General features: G+C 34.1%; 1 protein-coding gene across 1 annotated transcript in view; it reads right to left on the bottom strand.

The window, feature by feature from the left end:
* Positions 1-9221: 9221 nt before the first annotated feature.
* LOC126886010 (zinc finger protein 112-like) overlaps positions 9222-19947 on the bottom strand; it is a 35864-nt gene continuing 25138 nt past the window's right edge. Inside the window, exon 2 of the mRNA XM_050652843.1 lies at positions 9222-10218. Coding sequence (XP_050508800.1) covers positions 9248-10218 — 971 coding nt within the window. The 3' untranslated portion in view covers positions 9222-9247. The remainder of the gene's footprint in view (positions 10219-19947) is intronic.

Raw genomic sequence — 19947 nt, 5'->3', positions numbered from 1 at the left:
TTGTGCTAAATGCTCTGGTCTAATATATTGAATTCTGGAAACGGCCCAGATTCTACTCATTTTTTGACTCATAGATATAGCTAAGACAGGACAATGACCGTCGGGTCAGCTAAAATAAAATTTGTCTTTTAAAAAAATTTAAATTCTTTAAATATCTTATCTGGATTTCTACCTTGACACAACATTGCAGTTTTCCAAAAGATATTTTTTTAATACCAATAATATACTGACTAGCAAAAAAGTGGCCACCCTATAAATTTCCGAAAATAAAAATTCGTTGGAAGTTTTATGCACTGCTTCATATTGTATACTGAACCTCCATTTTTAAAACAAAAAAATGACCATTACTGCTTGATTCCTTAGCGTAATTTATTTAATTAGAAGGCTACAAAAGAAAATAGTGTAATATCGAAACGAATTACAAACAAACATTACGAATTAACTTTAACAAATTTTTAATACAAACTTAAGGAATACGTTCATGTTATTCTCGAAGCATATTTTGAAATTATGCAAGACTTTGTGGCTGGCCTTGTTGACTTCTAACCCTACGATGATCTTCATCCAAAGACGTTTGATAATATTCAGATCAGGGCTGCAGGCTGGCCATTCTTTGCCCAGGTAATTTACCCCGATTCTTGCAGTATCCGGCCATGTATTACGAAATTGTCCCCAATTAAATGGACCAAAAGACACAAAACACTAGCTTGAGAAAATAGGCTAAAACAAATGTCACACTTGTAAGGCTTTTCTCCAGTGTGTAACCTCGTATGTATGTCTTTTCCAATTACATGTCTGGGAAAACTGCTTAAAACAAATTTCACACTTGTGCGGTTGTTCTCCAGTGTGCACTTTTAGCTGTCTTTTCAATATACTTCGTCGTCTAAACTGTTTAAAACAAATTTCAGATGTGGATGGTTTTTCTCCAGTGTGCAACCTCGAATTTACTTTCAACTGGCCATTCAGAGAAAACATCTTAAAGCAAATATCGCACTTGTAAGGTTTTCTCCGGTGTGCACTCTCAAATGACTTTCCAATTGACCTTTCTGGGAAAACTGCATCAAACAAATTTCACACATGTGAGGTTTCTCTTCAGTGTGCACTCTCAAATGTCTGTTCAAATTACTTTTTTCTCTAAACTGCCTAAAACAAATTTCACACTTGTCAGATTTTTCCTCAGAGTGCACTCTCAAATGTCCTTTCAAAGAACTTGCTGAGTTAAACTGTTTACAACAAATTTCATACGTGAAAGGTTTTTCCCCAGTGTGCACTCTCAAATGACTTTTCTTCTGGGAAAACTGCATCACACAAATTTCACACATGTGAGGTTTCTCTTCAGTGTGCACTCTCAAATGTCCTTTCAAAGAACTTGCTTAGTTAAACTGTTTAAAACAAATTTCATACGTGACGGGTTTTTCCCCAGTGTGCACTCTCAAATGACTTTTCTTCTGGGAAAACTGCACAAACAAATTTCACACATGTGAGGTTTCTTTTCAGTGTGCACTCTCCAATGGCTTTTCAAATTACTTTTTTCTCTAAACTGCCTGAAACAAATTTCACACTTGTAAGATTTTTCATCAGTGTGCACTCTCAAATGTGCTTTCAACGAAGTTGCTTGACTAAACTGCCTAAAACAAATTTCACACTTGTCAGATTTTTCTTCAGAGTGCACTCTCAAATGTCCTTTCAAAGAACTTGCTTAGTTAAACTGTTTACAACAAATTTCATACGTGAAAGGTTTTTCCCCAGTGTGCACTCACAAATGATTGTCCAAATAACTTTTCTGGGAAAACTGCGTCAAAAAATATATATTTATATTGTGGCTAAATGCCCTGGTCTAATATATTGAATTGCGGAAACGCCCCAGATTATATTCATTTTTTGACTCATAGATATAGCTAAGACAGGACAATGACCGTCGGGTCAGCTAAAATAAAATTTTGTTTTTTAAAAAAATTTAAATTCTTTAAATATCTGGATTGCTACCTTGACACAACATTGCAGTTTTCCAAAAGATATTTTTTTAATACCAATAATATACTGACCAGCAAAAAAGTGGTCACCCTATAAATTTCCGAAAATAAAAATTCGTTGAAAGTTTTATGAACTGCTTCATATTAATTGTATACTGAACATCTTTCATTTTTAAAACAAAAAATGACCATTACTGCTTGATTTCTTAGCTTAATTTATTTAATTAGAAGGCTACAAAAGAAAATAGTGTAATATCGAAACGAATTACAAACATAAAAATTACGAATTAACTTGAACAAAATTGTCTAATGCCCTAAAGCATCAATAACCGTTTGCATACGATTTGGAAGGGAAAGGAACACATTTTTAATACAAACTTAGGAATACGTCCATATTATCCTCGAAGCATATTTTGAAATTATGCAAGACTTTCTGGCTGGCCTTGTTGACTTCTAACCCTACGATGATCTTCATCCAAAGACGTTTGATGATATTCAGATCAGGGCTGCAGGCTGGCCATTCTTTGCCCAGGTAATTTACCACGATTCTTGCAGTATGCCGCTGTGTATTATCATGCATAAAGACGAAATTGTCGTCAATTAAATGGACCAAAAGCCACATTTAACCCTTTGCACGCGTATGTCGCCGTAGTGGCGGGAGGATGCGTTTTAACGTTGCACTCGTATGTCGCCCTATAGGCGGCATATCATGTTTTTTTTTTAATTACTTACAGAAATAAGTAGATCATGACGTAACTAAGTAAAATCTCCAGGGGAAGAAACCAGATTGTGGGACGAAGGTAGTTATAAGGAGTCAAAGTCGCGGTCTTTCTTATTTTTTTTGTGACACTTATAATTGAGATAGTGCACCAAAATTTGGGAATAAGTAGATCATAACGTAACTAAACAAAATCTCCAGGGGCGGAACGCAGCGTGGGGGACAAAGGGGTGATGGGCAGGGGTGAATATAACAATTATAACAGTTTTTTGGGACGCTCATGATTGAGATATTGCGCAAAAATTTGGGAATAAGTAGATCTTGACGTAACTAAGCAATATCTCCAGGGCCGGAATGCTTTGTGGGGTATAAAGGAGTGGTGGGCAAAGGGATTACGTCATTATCTACTAAATTTTTGTGCACTATCTCGAGCACAAACGTAACAAAAAAACCTTAGAATTCTTATATTTACCCTCGACCACCACCCCGTTGTCCCCCACGCAGCGTTCTGCCCCTGGAGATTTTGCTTATGTTACGTCATGATCTAGTATTACCAAATTTTATTGCATTATCTCAATCAGGGGCGCCATAAGATAAAAAAAACCGCGACATTTACCTCTTAAAACTACCCTCGTCCCCCACTCTGGTTTCCGCACCTGGAGATTTTGCTTAGTTACGTCATGAGCTACTTATTCTCGATAATGCACGTCCCAAAAAAATTTATAAAAACAGCGACTTTGATCCCTTATAAGGTGGCGTTCAAGCATTACGTAACGCGATTTTTGACCCCCCTTCCCCCTATATAATGTACCGTAATGGGTCATTCACGTATTACGTAACGCAATTTTTTAAGATTTTTGACCCCCCTCCCCAACCTGCGTTACGTAATACTTGAACGGCCCCTAACTACCCTCGTCCCCCACACTGGTTTCCACCCGTAGGGTAAAGTCATGTACGTACACAACTTCAACATATCCCCGTATAGTTTGTCCATATTACTTATCACGAGCAAAATCCGTTCCCAGCTTTTGGACTATAAATGTATTGGTAATTCATAATGTCGTGGACCTGACGTAATCATTTAGTGACGTCGATCTACGAACGAAACAATGATATCAGGCGTTGCTAAAAACATGTAGTTCTCCTCAGTGCGTTATCGTAGCGAGACAGAGACGAACTAGTTTTTGCGTTAGTGAAATAGCTTTTAATATTTTTATTTTTTTTGTGATTATTAATTGATAACTTTGTATATAACTTATTTCGTCTTAAAACATAATACCAGCAGAAGTGGTTCTAATTTGTTTAAACAATAATTGTTTTTAAACAAATTGTATAAATCAATTTCATCTGCCCGGACAAATTTTTTTTCCAGTTTTTTTAATCATTCTGAATAAAAAAGGTTTATTGTAATTTTTCTCTAAAGTTGATCGTTTTCAACTTATAAATAATTTAAAAATTAAAAAAACCAAAAATGATGATTTTTAAGGCTCAAAAACACAATTATTTCTGAATTCACCAAACCTTGTTCTATCAGTTTCTGATACCTTAGTTTGGGCTTATTTGATTTTAAAACATTGTTTTTAGCCGTTTGAGGCCCTTATCACAACCTAAAAAAGGATTTAAACAAAACTGTTTAATAAATTAGGACCACTTTTTGTATGGGCGACCTCTTGAACATTATTCTGCGGGATTTTATGAAAGTGATTATTATGCAAAAAATTTCATGGGGATATTTTTCCCAAGGAATTCGAGGTTTTCGTCTCCTATAAACATATTTTGCTGAATTTAAAACCAAAATCCTATTATTTTTCTATCATACATTGATTTGCTATTTATTTATTTGACCTCTAGACTCTAGATATTTTTCAGTTCCTAAAAGGTTTATTTATAAGCCAAATTAGTGCAATGTAAATATTTTACATTTTTACACAGCAATTTTTATCGGCAGTGAAGACAGGAAGTCGTAAATTTTTATTACATCTTTCAATGTGAGATAAAATAAAAATGCGATGACTAACTAATTTGTTTAAAATTAGAGAAACATAATATGTCATGTTTATTGGAAATACTCGACATCATTTAGCACGTGCAAATCCTACCCTGTCGCCTAATTTCCTATGAAATTAAAATGGTGAATGTTTTTAGGTTCCATTTATTTTTTCGGACATGCGTATTTACGAGGTTCATGAGGTTTTGAACTAATAGCTACTTCGCAATTTTAACGCATTTTAAAAAAATTCCCATATAAAACGAAATTCTGAGTAGACAGATACGAAGATAAAATAATAATCTGAGCAGAGTGTCATCACAATAGAAAATGTATACGAGTGCAACGAGTTAAAACACCTTTCATATTCCTATGTCCAAGTAGCAATTTGTCGACGCGACAACGTTGTCTACCGCGTGGCAACGCTTTCTTACAACGTTGTTATTGCCTAGAAGACGACCCTATTCTGCACTAATTTGGTGGACGATTTTTGAGTTGTCTTGACGTTGCCTAGGCAACCTCCTATGTTTAAGCAACATCGTCTCATAAGCCTTGCATCATAAGACAACTGAAGCGACTATAAAAAGCCCCTGCGCGTGCAATGGTTGCTCAAGGAGTCAGACTGGTTATGTTTTTTTACCTATATTTTTAACACCTGTATGGTGAATGCGAAAACCAAAAAGTAAACTGTTTTGACATCGTATTGGGTATTTAAATTTATATAAATACATAAAGGACTTATTACCTGATGTGAAATTTATAAACGCATCTCAGATTACCGTCAAATATGGATATTTCACCTTTAAAAAACACACGCTTTCCTTTTTTATGACATTTTTGACAAAAAATATGCAAATTAAAAAATCAAATTTTAATATAAAAGTCAAAATTTATGTTAAATATGTTCTGTATAAACTTAATGTATTGATGGTGCTTTTAAAGGTATCAGAAAATGTCTGCATTTTTTATATTCTGTGTCTTCATTTTCTTTACATCCCAAAAATCTCAAGTAAAACCAAAATGGCGCATTAAACAATATTACCAATATTACTAAAAAATACCTTATTACCAACCCTAGATGGATAAGACAACTTAGAAGTCCAATAGCCAACCAAATTCGGCCGCGCCGACTATCAAAACCATTTTAGAAAGCACCCTCTTATTGGGTGACAGAGGTCATGTGACCAGTGTCAAAAGTGTATCATTCTCCTTAACAGCGTTGCCACATTTAGTAGATTTCTACTTTTTTGGTAGATTTTTGATATTTTTTTAAAAAATTCTAGTAGGCAATATTTTTTAGTAGATTTTTGGTTTATTTCAACAGAACTTGATCAATTTTTTTCGAATCATGAGGAAACTATAATAAGTATTTTTGAAAAATTTAAACGCAAAATGAAAGACTCCATTATTTAGAAAAACCAAAACGTTTCTTTTAAATGAGATATTTGGAATTAAAAGTCACACTAAACTTTTTCTTTTTTTCACCCCTGTAACTTATTAAAATAAACATTATAGAAGTTTTCAGGGACTTTCGGTCCTCGGTAATAACGTAATCTTTCTTTCTGCGTTTAAATTTTTCAAAAATACTTATTAGTTTTCTCAGGATTTGCAAAAAATGAAAACATTTAAAATACATTGAACATTTTAATAGGCGACATTTTGCGCCTATCCCCTTAAGTTAGCTGTTGTTTTTATTATAAAAAATCCCAAATATATCCCAAAAATCCTTAAGTATATTTTAGTTTTTGATTTAGTAGATTTTAGCTAAAAAATGGTAATTACCAATTGGTGGTTTGGAATAATTAGGTTTCCAATCTTGTGGAATTCCTCTTGGGACATTTAGGACGGATGTGGATATCACTGTACCTATATACTGTATTTACATGGCCTAAAAAGAATCTACTGATAAAACAATGGACAGTGGAATGGAAACCAGCTATTAAAAAAACAAATAAACAGGTTGTTAAATAAATCGAAAATTTCCATCAAAATAAAATATATAATAATAAGAAAAAAATAAGGTTTTAAAGTAAATTATTTTTCTCCTCTGGAAGTTGTCGCAAACGTTTAACACCCCTAGAACAACACCTAGGGTCGTGACAGACAACTACTCAACTAGAGAGTCGGCCAGGGCGTAAATTAGTTTAACATTATAACGTTTTTAAGTCGTTGCGATTGTTGAAAAAACTGAACTGTGATATGTAGTTGTCACAATGGTAATAAATTAGTTGCCCGTATAACTAATAGTACATTATATACCGCGGGACTGAAGTAGTACATTTAATCCTGAAGGTAAAGTTTATGGCCCGACCGCAGGGAGGGCCATAATTTACCTGAAGGATTAAATGTACTTCAGTCGCAAGGTATATACGATACTTTTCGTACTTCCGGTATGATTTTATTAATTATTTCAATAATTTCAATCAGTTTTTTCTCTCTTCAACTCATTTAATAAACTGTCTTTAAAATAAGTTACCATAGTAACATTGCGTTGTGACAGTTATAATTTAGAAACATTGTCATTACTAGTGTCATTGTAAAGAAACATTGTTATTGATAATTATTGGTATCATGAGTGAAGAAGGTGTATCTGATATTGATAAAAGAGCAGCCGAAGTAGGTGAAGAATTGTTACCACCGAAATCTAGAAAACTATACGAGCAGCAGTACGATGCTTTTAAAAAGTGGTGCCGCTTAAAAAATGTGAGACAACCTACTGAAAATGCGCTGTTAGTCTACTTCGATGATAAATCAAAAGCGGTTTGTGCCTCAACTCTCTGGGCACATTACTCAATGCTGAAATCGGTTATTAACATTAGAGAAGATATTGATATAAGTAAATTTCCAAAATTATTAGCTTTTTTGAAGAGAAGAAATGAGGGATTTAAGCCAAAGAAGTCAAGAATTCTCACGTCTGAGCAGGTAGATCAGTTCTTACGGGAGGCTCCGGATGATAAATATTTAATGCTTAAGGTAAATTTGGAAATTTGTTTATATTCAGAAATTTTAAGAAATCAATTTTTTTGTAGGTTGCACTTATTTTGGGCGTTGCGGGAGCTTGTCGTGGAAAAGAGTTGGTTGATTTAGAAATCGACGATGTGAGAGATTTGGGCGATTCCTTCCTAATTGCGATTAGAAACACCAAAAATAAAATTGACCGAAATTTTGTGATCAAAAATTCAGAAAACAGTGCCATCAGTTTTGTGGCGATATTTCGGAAATATGTGGCATTGCGAAAGACAGGGACAACTCATTCAAAATTTTTTGTTCAATACATCAACAAAGAATGTACTACGCGAGTAGTAGGAAAAAACATGTTTGGTACAATTCCACGGCAAATAGCAGCTTTCTTGAAATTAGAAAATGCGACGTCTTATACGGGACATTGTTTTAGACGCACATCTGCGTCTTTGTTAGCTGATTCGGGAGCAACAATAGACGTGCTGAAGAGACATGGAGGATGGAAATCCTCCAACGTGGCCGAGGGATATATTGAATCGTCTATTAAAAATAAACAAAAAATTTCAGATAAAATATTTGGTCAAGTCGCCGATTCGTCCACTATAGTTATGCCACAGTCCTCATTCTCGCTTCCTGTTTCCGCAGGATCTTCGAAACAAACACCAGTTCAATATGAAAAGGACCTATCTGTTACTCGTCAGTTACCTGCTGCATTAACCCAGGAAAGACTGGTCAATATGACGAACTGTCACAATATTAATTTGAATATTAACGTTAATTACCATTCTAATTAATTATATTTTTCAATAAAATATCCCTTAAATTCGTTTGTTTGTGATTTAATCGTTCCGGGAGTTTCGTCAATATTTAATCCCGGAGGGATTAAATGTGACACTTTAGTACCTGTCACAAGGGAGTGAAGTTGTCACTTTAGGCCCGGAAGTACGAAAAGGTATTACTTAACATTGTAACATCGTAATGTCAGTCGGGGTAGGGGACGTTGGCCGAAACAACTGAAAATGCTCTCGGGCAACGTTATATACAGTGCATTTGTTTGTACTGACAACCAATGCGTCGAAAAATTGCTACTTGGGTGGTTTCTCTCCAGTGTGCGATCTCATATGATGTTTCAGAGCACTAGCTTGAGAAAATAGGCTAAAACAAATGTCACACTTGTAAGGCTTTTCTCCAGTGTGTAACCTCGTATGTTCTTTTAAATGACCTGCCTGGGAAAACTGCTTAAAACAAATTTCACACTTGTGCTGTTTTTCTCCAGTGTGCACTCTTAGATGTCTTTTCAATAAACTTGGTCGTCTAAAATGATTAAAACAAATGTCACACTTGTAAGGCTTCTCTCCAGTGTGTATCCTCGTATGTTCTTTCAAATGACCTGCCTGGGAAAACTGCTTAAAACAAATTTCACACTTATAAGGCTTTTCTTTAGTGTGCACTCTCAAATGTATTTTCAAATTACAAGTCTGGGAAAACTGCTTACAACAAATTTCACACTTGTGCGGTTTTCCTCCAGTGTGCACTTTTAAATGTGTTTTCAATATACTTCGTTGTGTAAACTGTTTAAAACAAATTTGAGATGTGGATGGCTTTTCTTCAGTGTGCAACCTCGAATGTACTTTCAACTGGCCATTCTGAGAAAACGTCTTGAAAGCAAATATCGCACTTGTAAGGTTTTTCTCCGATGTGCACTCTCGAATGACTTTCCAATTGACTTTTCTGGGAAAACTGCATCAAACAAATTTCACACAGGTGAGGTTTCGCTCCAGTGTGCAGTCTAAAATGTCTATTCAAATTACCTTTTTCTCTAAACTGCTTAAAACAAATTTCACACTTGTAAGGTGTGTCTCCGTTGTGCACTCTCAAATGTCCTTTCAAAGAACTCGCGTGGCTAAACTGCTTAAAACAAATTTCACACTTGTAAGGTGTGTCTCCGTTGTGCACTCTCAAATGTCCTTTCAAAGAACATGCGTGGCTAAATTTTTTACAACAAATTTCACACGTGTAAGGCTTTTCCCCAGTGTGCACTCTCAAATGACTTTTCATATGATTTTTCTCGGAAAACTGTTTCAAACAAGTTTCACACGTGTAAGGTTTCTCCCCAGTGTGCACTCTCAAATGTGTTTGTAAAGATTTCGCTTGACTAAATTGCTTAGAACAAATCTCGCACTTGTAAGGCTTTTCTCCAGTGTGTATCCTTAAATGCCTCGTCAGAACACTTGTTTCCGAAAACTGCATAAAACAAATTTTACACTTGTAGGGTTTTTCTCCAGTATGCGTTCTTGAATGTCTTTTCAAATTACCTGCTTGAATAAATCGCTTTAAACAAATTTCACATTTGTGAGGTTTTTCTCCAGTGTGCACTCTCAAATGTGTTTTCAAAAAACTTAAGTGGCTAAATTGCTTCAAACAAATCTCGCACTTATGAGGCCTTTTTCCAGTGGCAATTTTCATATTTTGACTTAATGCTTTTCCTGCAGCATGTGGACTCACATAATTTCCTTCGTAAGATGAATGTTCAATCAGTGTCTCCGTAATTTCCATTTTGTGTTCATCTTGGATATAACCTAAAATACAAACCAACTATAATAAAAATATTTGAGAATATAATGAAAATTTAATAATAATTAAAATAAAACATATTAGTGGAGTCACTGAAGGTGGATATAAGCTATTACCTCCGATTTCGTTGAACCTCCATCGATTTGCATGAAAATTGGTGAGTGGTTAGAGGATATCTCAAGGAACAAATGTGACATAGTGCCAACTTGCGCTTTTACCCTGGGGGTGGATGCCACCCCCGCTCGGGGGTGAAAATTATTGTATTAAAAATAACCCCATAATTCGATAGAGAGACAAATTTCAAGCAACATTTGTTATATAAAGTTATTAAAATAAATCCAAACTTTTTGAGTTATTACAGATCAAAGATTTTAATTTTTCTTGAGAAAAATGCTTGTTTTTAACCAATTTTTCATCAATAACTCAAAAAGTGTAAGTTTTTAGAAAAAAGTTATAATTATCAAAATTGAAGCTAATAAAAAATGAAATAAACCCCTTACTACAAAAACCTTTTAATGTTAACTAAAAGTGAGTTATATGTAATTGAATGTATATTTTTTTCGGCGAGTAAAAAACATAACATAACAAACATTTTATAACATAAACTTAATAAACATTTGTCAAAGTACTTAAAAAATCTATTAAATGAGCCCCCGAACATGTTGATAGCGTTAAAATTTATGCTCCAAAATTTTTTCAAAATTTATCTTTTAAAATTTTTTCAAAATTTATCTTTTAAAATTTTTTCCGAAAAATGTTATTGTTTTTTTAATAACTCCGTTCGTGTTTACGCACGTTAAACCTAATCTTTTAAACCCCTTACTTTTTTAAAAATAAAAGGTTAAATGACCCCGGTTGCATGGTTCCCACAGCAAAATTTAAGATTTAAACGTTTCTATCTCGGTTATTTTTTACCCTATAAAAATCGTAAAACAGGTAAAATATTTGGCACAGAAAAAACTAAAATTTTTTTATATATAATTTTTTACGTATATTGAGTGTTTTTGGAGTTATTATCAAAAGAATATGAGAATTACAATAATTTTAAAAATCATGATTTTTTTAAATTATATCTTTTTTTTTAAATATGCATTCTAAACCGGTCAAAATTATCGAACACATTACTTATGCTAATATAAAGAAGTTCTTGTAAGGATTACTATAAATTTTATTTTTTGTGGAAATGGCGTATGTTTTATTTTTCACTTTTTCCTAAAAAATTCGAAACGGTTCTTTTATTTTCATTATAACTTGCTTAATTTTGACGCTATTACCTTGTTCTGAAGCTCATTTGATAGCTATTTCGAAGTACTTTGGCAAATGTTTAGCAGGAATATTTTATACATTGCATCGTTTTCCCGTTATTTAAGCTTGAATACTTAGATTTGAGTACTCGTCGAAAAAAATACACATTCAATTGCCAATAACTCACTTTGAACTAACATTAGTTTAGTTCTTTATGTGAGAAATGTATTCAATATTTTATTATCTTCAATTTCAGTAATAATAACTTTTTTGTAAAAGCTTATAGTTTTTGATTTATACGCGAAAAACCGATTTAAAACATGTATTTTTTTACGAAAAAATAAAATCTTTGGTCTTTAATAACTAATAAGTGTTGATTTATTTTAATAACTTTATATAACAAATTTTGCTTATAATTTGTCCCTCTATCGACTTATGGTATTATTTTTAATAAAATAATTTTCGCCCCCGAGAAGGGGTGGCATCCACCCCCAGGTTAAAAGCGCAAGTTGGCATCATGTCACCTTTGTTCCTTGAGGTATCTAATTACTCACCAAATTTCATGAAAATCGATGGAGGTTCAACGAAATCGGAGGTGAAAACCTTCAGTGGCTGCACTATATTGCTTGTGTGAAAATCTACCGACTCTGCACTGCATCAAGTAGTGGGAAGAACTGAAAGATCATTGGATAATAAAGAATCCATCCTAGGTATATTCATCACCCAACAGCTCAATGTCACGAATGTCCCTCTTAGGTCTGGATCCCGCGTATGAAAAAAAAGTTGATTAATAGCAAGCTGAAAATTTGTTAATAGCTTAAGGGTGTCTAGTCGGATAAACTTTGATATATGGGAACACTGGAACAGGGGCAATTTTAATTGTGGAACAGGTTAAAAATTTGGAACGGTCAGACCACGAAAACGGCACTTTTATTTTGTCCGACAGAATAGACTTAAACTCTCCGAACAGAGATTAAACTCTCATGCAAAAATCAGACTGCTATTTATCACCTGTCATAATTCCTGTCACTTGACATATTCTACATGTTCCACTCATTAAAACGCCCATTTGGTGATAAATAGCAGTCTGATTTTTGCATGAGAGTTTAATCTCTGTTCGGAGAGTTTAAGTCTGTTCTGTCGGACAAAATACATGTGCCGTTTTCGTGGTCTGACCGTTCCAAATTTTTAACCTGTCCACAATTAAAACTGCCCCTTTTCCAGTATCAAAGTTTGTCCGACTAGACTAGACACGTACAGAGGATGGATAACTCAAGACTCCCTAAAATAATTATGCAATGGGTACCACCAAACCGCAGAAAGAGAGGAAGACCCAAGAAATCTTGGAGAGAGGGAGTAACGAAGGCGATGAGCGCAAGAGATCTTAGAGAGGGCCAATGGGATGATAGAGTGTCATGGAAATTAGGCATCGGACAACGTCGCAAGACGTTTTAAAACCGATTGATATATATATATATATATATATATATATATATATATATATATATATATATATATATATATATATATATATATATATTGTTATATTTCTATTTGATATGAAAATTACAATTTGATAATTATAAACAAAATTCAATTTAATATAAAATATTTTCAATTTTCTCAACCACGGGCATATAAATTTAGAACAACCTGTATACAACAAATTGTTATATTTAATTTTAAGAAGTGATTAGAAAAAGCTTACGGAACACGGGACAATGCGCTTAGAAAAAACAAAGTGAATTGCGCGTACCATTATCGTTGTTCGTGGAAGGTTCGATCATTAGCCTATGCTAAATAAAACTCAAGTGAAATCGATAATAGGTCATTATCGTTGTTCGCGGAAGGTTCGATCATTAGCCGATGCTAAATAAGACTAAGTGGAAATAGAGAATAGGTCATTAAAATTTGTATATAGTAGAAAGTAATTTTAGAATGGGAATTAACTATTTTCTTTGAAATCCATTAAGCATATTTAGAAAGATTAAAAATTGGTTTTGAGGAAGACTGCGAATGAGAGTTGGTGGTGGAAGTTTGATTTGTGAATCTGGAAGGGATATTTAGAAAGTAGTGGAATGAATGACAAATAGAGATCGGAATGTTTTGAGCTGTCGAGAAGTGAAGTCCAGTAGTAGACGGTAGTGTACGGAGAGTGAGAAAGCCGGTGTAGTTCCGTGAGTGTGGAGTATCTATCGTGGAACGAGAGGTAGGCCAGGTTGAGAGTAAAAGAACTTCCTTGAGCCAAGAGTTCCCGGTAGCTGATTGCAGTTTCGAAAAAGGTAGAACACGACAGAAGCAGGAAACGAGAGCTATACGAGCTAGTTTCAGAGGAGAACATTACTGGAAGCCAGGACGAGGTTTTGATTGCAGCCAAGGATAGCAGGAAACGGGTCTTGTGTGAAGACATTCTCAGTTCACCAGAAAAAGGTCAGTCTCATTTGTTTGGACATGAATGTATGGGTTTTTCGTATTAAATACCACATTTAAAATTGAAGAAACATAATCAATAATATCAGAAAAGCTTCATCAAACTTAAATAGAATTGTTGCTAATAAATCATAATAGGTAAATGTTAATAAAAACTTTCAATTGGAAACCAAAAGGAAATAAGATTCCCATGTGTAAATGTTATGTTTAAGAATAATAAGATATAGCAAATATTAAGCAGTGATTGCCATTTAAATAAAATAAACAATATTTTGATTACAATTGTAACCCATATGTGTTATTATTTTACTCTTTTCTTTCCTATCCCGATTAGGAACCATGGAGAAATACTTAGAAGCCACGTATGTAAGTAATTAATTTTATAAAAAGCCCTGAGATTGAAAACATATTGATATGTGATCTGGTAAGTTAATTAGATTATTATTAATGCATTGATTAAATTAAATGACATATAAAAATATTATCTCATATCAATAATCAAGATCACATCAACTGGCGCCCAACGTGGGGCATTGTAAAGTATTTCTAGTGGCAAATTTGAAGGATAGAAAGAGTAAAGCCGGTATTTGAAAATTTATATGCCTGTGGTAAAAAGTGAGATACTTACATTTGATAACATAAAATTTTAGATCTCTTTAGGTACAAATTTTACATAACTGATTTAATATTTTATTTTTACTATATTTACATTTGATATATTTATTGACAATTTATAATATTTGGGTGAGAAAAAATCGTCTTGGTAACATACTAGTAAAATTTCATATATGGCGGGGACAGTACTTCTTGAAAACAAATGTCTGTGACAAGAAGCCAAAGCAAAGACAATAAAAAACAAAAAGAACATTCAGATCAAGAGGAAAATTCAGACCAAGAAGATATTTTAGACACAACAATCATGGAAACAGGAATAGATAAACTATTACAACTGATGCAACTCCAGTCACAAAAACTGGATGACAATCAAAGAGAAACAAAACAAGCAATGGATGAAGCAAAAAGGACAATGGATAAAAATCAGGAGGAAACAAAACTAGCAATGGATGAAGCAAAAAGGACAATGGATAAAAATCAGGAGGAAACAAAACTAGCAATGGATGAAGCAAAAAGGACAATGGATAAAAATCAGGAAGAAACATCAAAGAAAATGGATAAAGTGGAGCAAAAAATGGATGACAATCAACAGGAAACAAAACAAGCCATAGAAGAAAACAACAGAAATATAGAGAGTATTAAGAAGGAAATGGTTAAAAAAATAGAAGAGATTGCAGAAAAGAGCGAGAAACAGGAGTTAGAGATTAAAGAAATCAAAATCAAAATAAAGGAGATAACGAATTGCCAGAAAAAGGAAATAGAAAATTTGGAAAACAAGTTTGAAAACGCTATTCAAGTAGACAGAGAAGAAGTGGAAAAAAGAATCACAGAAATAGAAAAACAAGTCACCGAAAACAGGACGCAACAGAATGTCGGAGAAAGAAGAGAAATGGTTATACATAGCACAGATGACGTGAAGATAAGGTTTGGCGGGGATGTAAGAAGATTACACCCAGTGCCGTTCATAAATAGCCTGAAAAAGAAAATACAGCACATCGGAAATTTCGAAACAGCAAAAGAAACTATCAGAAACCATCTCAAATATGAAGCAAGCCTATGGTTCGATAGTAAAGAAGAAGAATTCGGCAATTGGCAACAATTTGAACAAAAATTTTTGAATTATTTCTGGGGAAAGGTCCAACAATTGGAAATTAACAAGGAATTGCAAAATGGGAAATACAATGATAGGATGGGTGTATCAGAAAGGACATATGCTTTACAAATTTACAATAATGCAAAACATTTACAATATAATTACTCATCGGAACAATTAGTCGAACTGATTGCAAGACATTTCGAGGAAACGCTGGAAGACCATATCACATTGCAAAACTACAAAGACATAGATAGTTTATGCCAATTCCTACAAATAAGAGAATCACGTCTAAGAGAAAGAAAATCAAGAAAGTCGCGAGAAGATTACAGGCCCCGAGAAACACAAGATTACAGAGATAGAAATCAAAATAGGAGGGACTATACAAGACGAGATTTTAATCCCAGAAGGGAAAACGAAAATAGAGACAACGGAAGAGGAAATTATGAACAAAGAAATAGGCAATGGAATGAGGACAGAAATCGAGAATACCAGAATAGAAACACCACACGCTCAAATCAAGAAAACAGAAATAATGGTAGACAAAATGAACAGGGATATCGAGAAAACCGAAACAGATCCGACAGACCAAGAGAAAATAGAAGAGAAGTAAATAATACCCAGACAGATGAATATGACGGAGAGAGACATTATGACGAAAATATAAACAACGATGAGCAACCGGCGTCTTTTCACGACGGCGCTCACTAAAAACCAAAAATCAAACAGGAATCTTTTGTCACCACAAGGGGTTTATTAAATTGGCAGGAAACAACGAAAAGAAAAATGGAGTTAATTTAAAATTTGTGGATGGATTTATCAACGAGAAACCAATTAAAATTATGATAGACACTGGATCTGAAATAACATTGGTCAACAGAAAACTAATAGAAGAAGTTAACTTAACAAATTTAATTTACAAAATACCTAGGGTAAATTTAGTGGGCGCAAACAAACGGACATTGGCAACTATAAATGAAGGCATACGAGTAATGGTACGACTGGGTAAGAATATGTATGCACTACAATGTGTAATAATGCCAAACATGTCACATGACATGATAGTAGGAGTTGACGAATTGGCAGAAAAACATGTAGTGATAGATTTTAAAAATAATACGATGAAACTAACAGAAGAAAAAGAAAAAGAACAGGACAAGGAACATGAGAAACAAAATACGGACGAATCAGGTAAAGAACAAACAGTGGAAATGAATTTGACAGCGAAGCAAGGACAAAGAAAAAAAAGGAGAAAAGGTCAGAAAAAGATAAAAGAAAATGAAACCTGTGGCTCCTCAAAAGAAGAGTTGAGCCCAGAAGAAGAAAATTTGAGAGTATCAGAAACAAAGGAAACCTGGGATTCCTCAAAAGAAGAGACGAGCTCAGGAGAAGAAGAAATAAAGCAAAAAAATGAAAGTGAAAAAAATATGATTGAAACAGTGGTATTTGAAGAGGAGGTATATGCAAACGAGGATGCAGAATGCACGGTAAACATGTGTGAAGAATCTGAAAAAAAAGACAGAAAATTGATATGTGGAGAAGGGAAAGAAAAAGAATTGCGGTTGATGTTAAGAAACTACGAAAATTTGATCAATGAGGAAAACAGAGTGGCTAAAAAGTACGAACATTCACTTGAGGTGAAAAACTTGGGAAATTTTCGATCAAAGACTTACCCGATTCCATACAAGTATCGACAAGAGGTGAAAGAAGAAATAAATAAAATGTTGGAAGATCAAATCATCGAAAGATGTGATTCACCGTATGTTAACCCGATTGTGATAGTAAAGAAAGGCAATGGAGAATTGAGATTATGTTTAGATGGCAGGAATATCAACCAGCACACTGTATCACAATATGAATCACCTCTAAACATCGAGGCCATTTTTGGAAGAATCACCGGGTCACACATATTTTCGAAAATTGACTTAAAACACAGTTTTTGGTTGATACCGTTAGCTGAAAAGTGTAGAAACTACACCGCTTTTTCTATTGATGGTATTGTCTACCGGTTTAAGGTAGTGCCATTTGGATTGCAGAGTGCTTGTGCTGCACTCGTCCGAGCTCTACATACCATTTTGAATCGCCATGAAGATTTCATAGTTCATTATATCGATGATTTATTAATTTTTTCACAAGATACTCAGAGTCATCTGGAACACATAGAAATAATTCTGAAAGAATTGGACACAGCGGGATTGAAATTAAACATTGAAAAATGTCAATTTTTTCAAAAAGAAGTCATTTATTTGGGTTTTCAATTGGACACCAAAACAGTAAGATTAGCCGAAGATAGAGTCAAGCTCATAGATGAATACCCAAGACCAACGAATTTGAAAACATTGAGAGGTTTTCTTGGCACGATAAATTATTTTAAAAAGCTGATTCCCGATTTGAGCCAAAAGGAAATCCCTCTGATAAAATTGCTTAAAAAAGGAATAAAATGGAATTGGAAAGAAGAACAGGAGGAAGCTTTCGAAACATTAAAACGAGAATTCTCAAAAGGAACGAAAATATACCACCCCATTTACAATTTACCTTTTATACTCCGAACTGATGCGTCCATACAAAAATTTGCAGGAGTTCTGTCTCAAATACAAAACGACCAAGAAGTACCGATATGTTTTATATCTCGAGTGACTAAAACACATGAGAGAAAATATAGTGTTACAGAATTGGAGTTTGCCAGTGTACTATATTGCGTAAACAAATTGAGGTTTTACTTATTGGGAGCAAAATTCACAATCGAAACAGACCATGCAGCTTTAGTACATATCATGAAGAATAGATTAGTAAATAATAGAATACATAGAGGCATTCTATTATTACAGGAGTATGATTTTGAGTTCCGATTTATAAAAGGAAAAGACAACATAATAGCCGACGCTCTAACACGGGATGAGGACACCGGAAAAAAGGAAACAATTACTCTACAGGTGGGACTAAATAGATTAATACAAGAAGAAGGGATATATTCGTTAAATGAGATAAGGACAAACTAGGAAGACCTAGAGGAAAGAGAGAAAAGAAGAGCGGAAGTAGAAAATAACATATATTTTAAGAGAATAGACGGAAAGGAACTATATTTAGTGACACAGACATTGGCCGAAAAGATAATAAAGAAATTACATGAGGACAATGGGCATATCGGTAGCAGAAAAGTTTGGCTCGTTTTTAGGGAAAATTACATAAGCCGACAGGATTACCGCATTGCAAAGGAAATTACCCAGAAGTGCGATGTATGTCAAAAATATAAGAGTCGGAATTTCAAAAACGAAAATGTTGCCAAAAATATTGAAGCCCGAAACAAACTAGACATTGTAGCAATAGATATGTTAAGCGATCTAATTATGACCACTAAAAGGAACAAACATATTCTGGTAATGGTGGATGTGTTTTCAAAATACGTAAAATTATATAGTTGCCGCACCACAAAGGGGGAAGAAATATTAAGAAAAATCGACAATTTTATAGCCATAGTAGGAACACCAAAAAAGATTCTACTGGACAATGCAACGTATTTCCGAAATGATCGTTTCAAGGGACAACTTCGAGAACGAGGAATAGAGACAAATTTTGTCAGCATCAGGCATCCACAGAGTAATCCTTCGGAACGATTCATACAGGAAGTGACGAAATTTCTTCGCATTGCAACAGATGGTCAACATCGTCACTGGGACAGGAAAATGGCGGAAATAGAAAGGTATCTAAATACAATTCCGAGCACAGTAACAAAAGAGACCCCAGAATACATCATGAAGGGTGTACTGCCGATAAGGCCATGGGAAGACCAAGAGCCAAAAGAATATCAACAGGTGATTGAAACCGTACAGAGAAGATTACGGCGAAGCAACGAAAAATATATCCAAAGACAGGAACAAAATAGAAAAAGAAGACCAGTGACTTTCCAAAAGGGTGAAAAAGTACTCGTGAGGGCATTACGAGTATCAAATCTTCCTGGGGGCATTTGCGCAAAGTTGATGCCTGTTTTCGAAGGCCCGTATATCGTGAATAATGAAAATGGGATAAATAGTTATGAGTTGAGGCACAGGAACTCGGAAAAGATCCGAGGAATTTATAATATTCACGATGTATACAAATATCACGAATAAAAGACAGATACATGAAGTAGATAGTAAGTTAGGGTATAAGACGTAGATTAAAGTAAGGAAATATACAGGGAGTTGGTTTTGCCTCGAGAAAATTTATTTAAAAATGCAGATAAATTTTATCGAATACAAGGCGGGGATTTGTTATATTTCTATTTGATATGAAAATTAAAATTTGATAATTATAAACAAAATTCAATTTAATATAAAATATTTTCAATTTTCTCAACCACGGGCATATAAAT

The sequence above is a fragment of the Diabrotica virgifera genome, chromosome 6, assembly GCF_917563875.1.
Source record: "Diabrotica virgifera virgifera chromosome 6, PGI_DIABVI_V3a".
Lineage (NCBI taxonomy): Eukaryota > Metazoa > Arthropoda > Insecta > Coleoptera > Chrysomelidae > Diabrotica > Diabrotica virgifera.
This window is presented reverse-complemented; position numbering and strand designations above follow the sequence as displayed.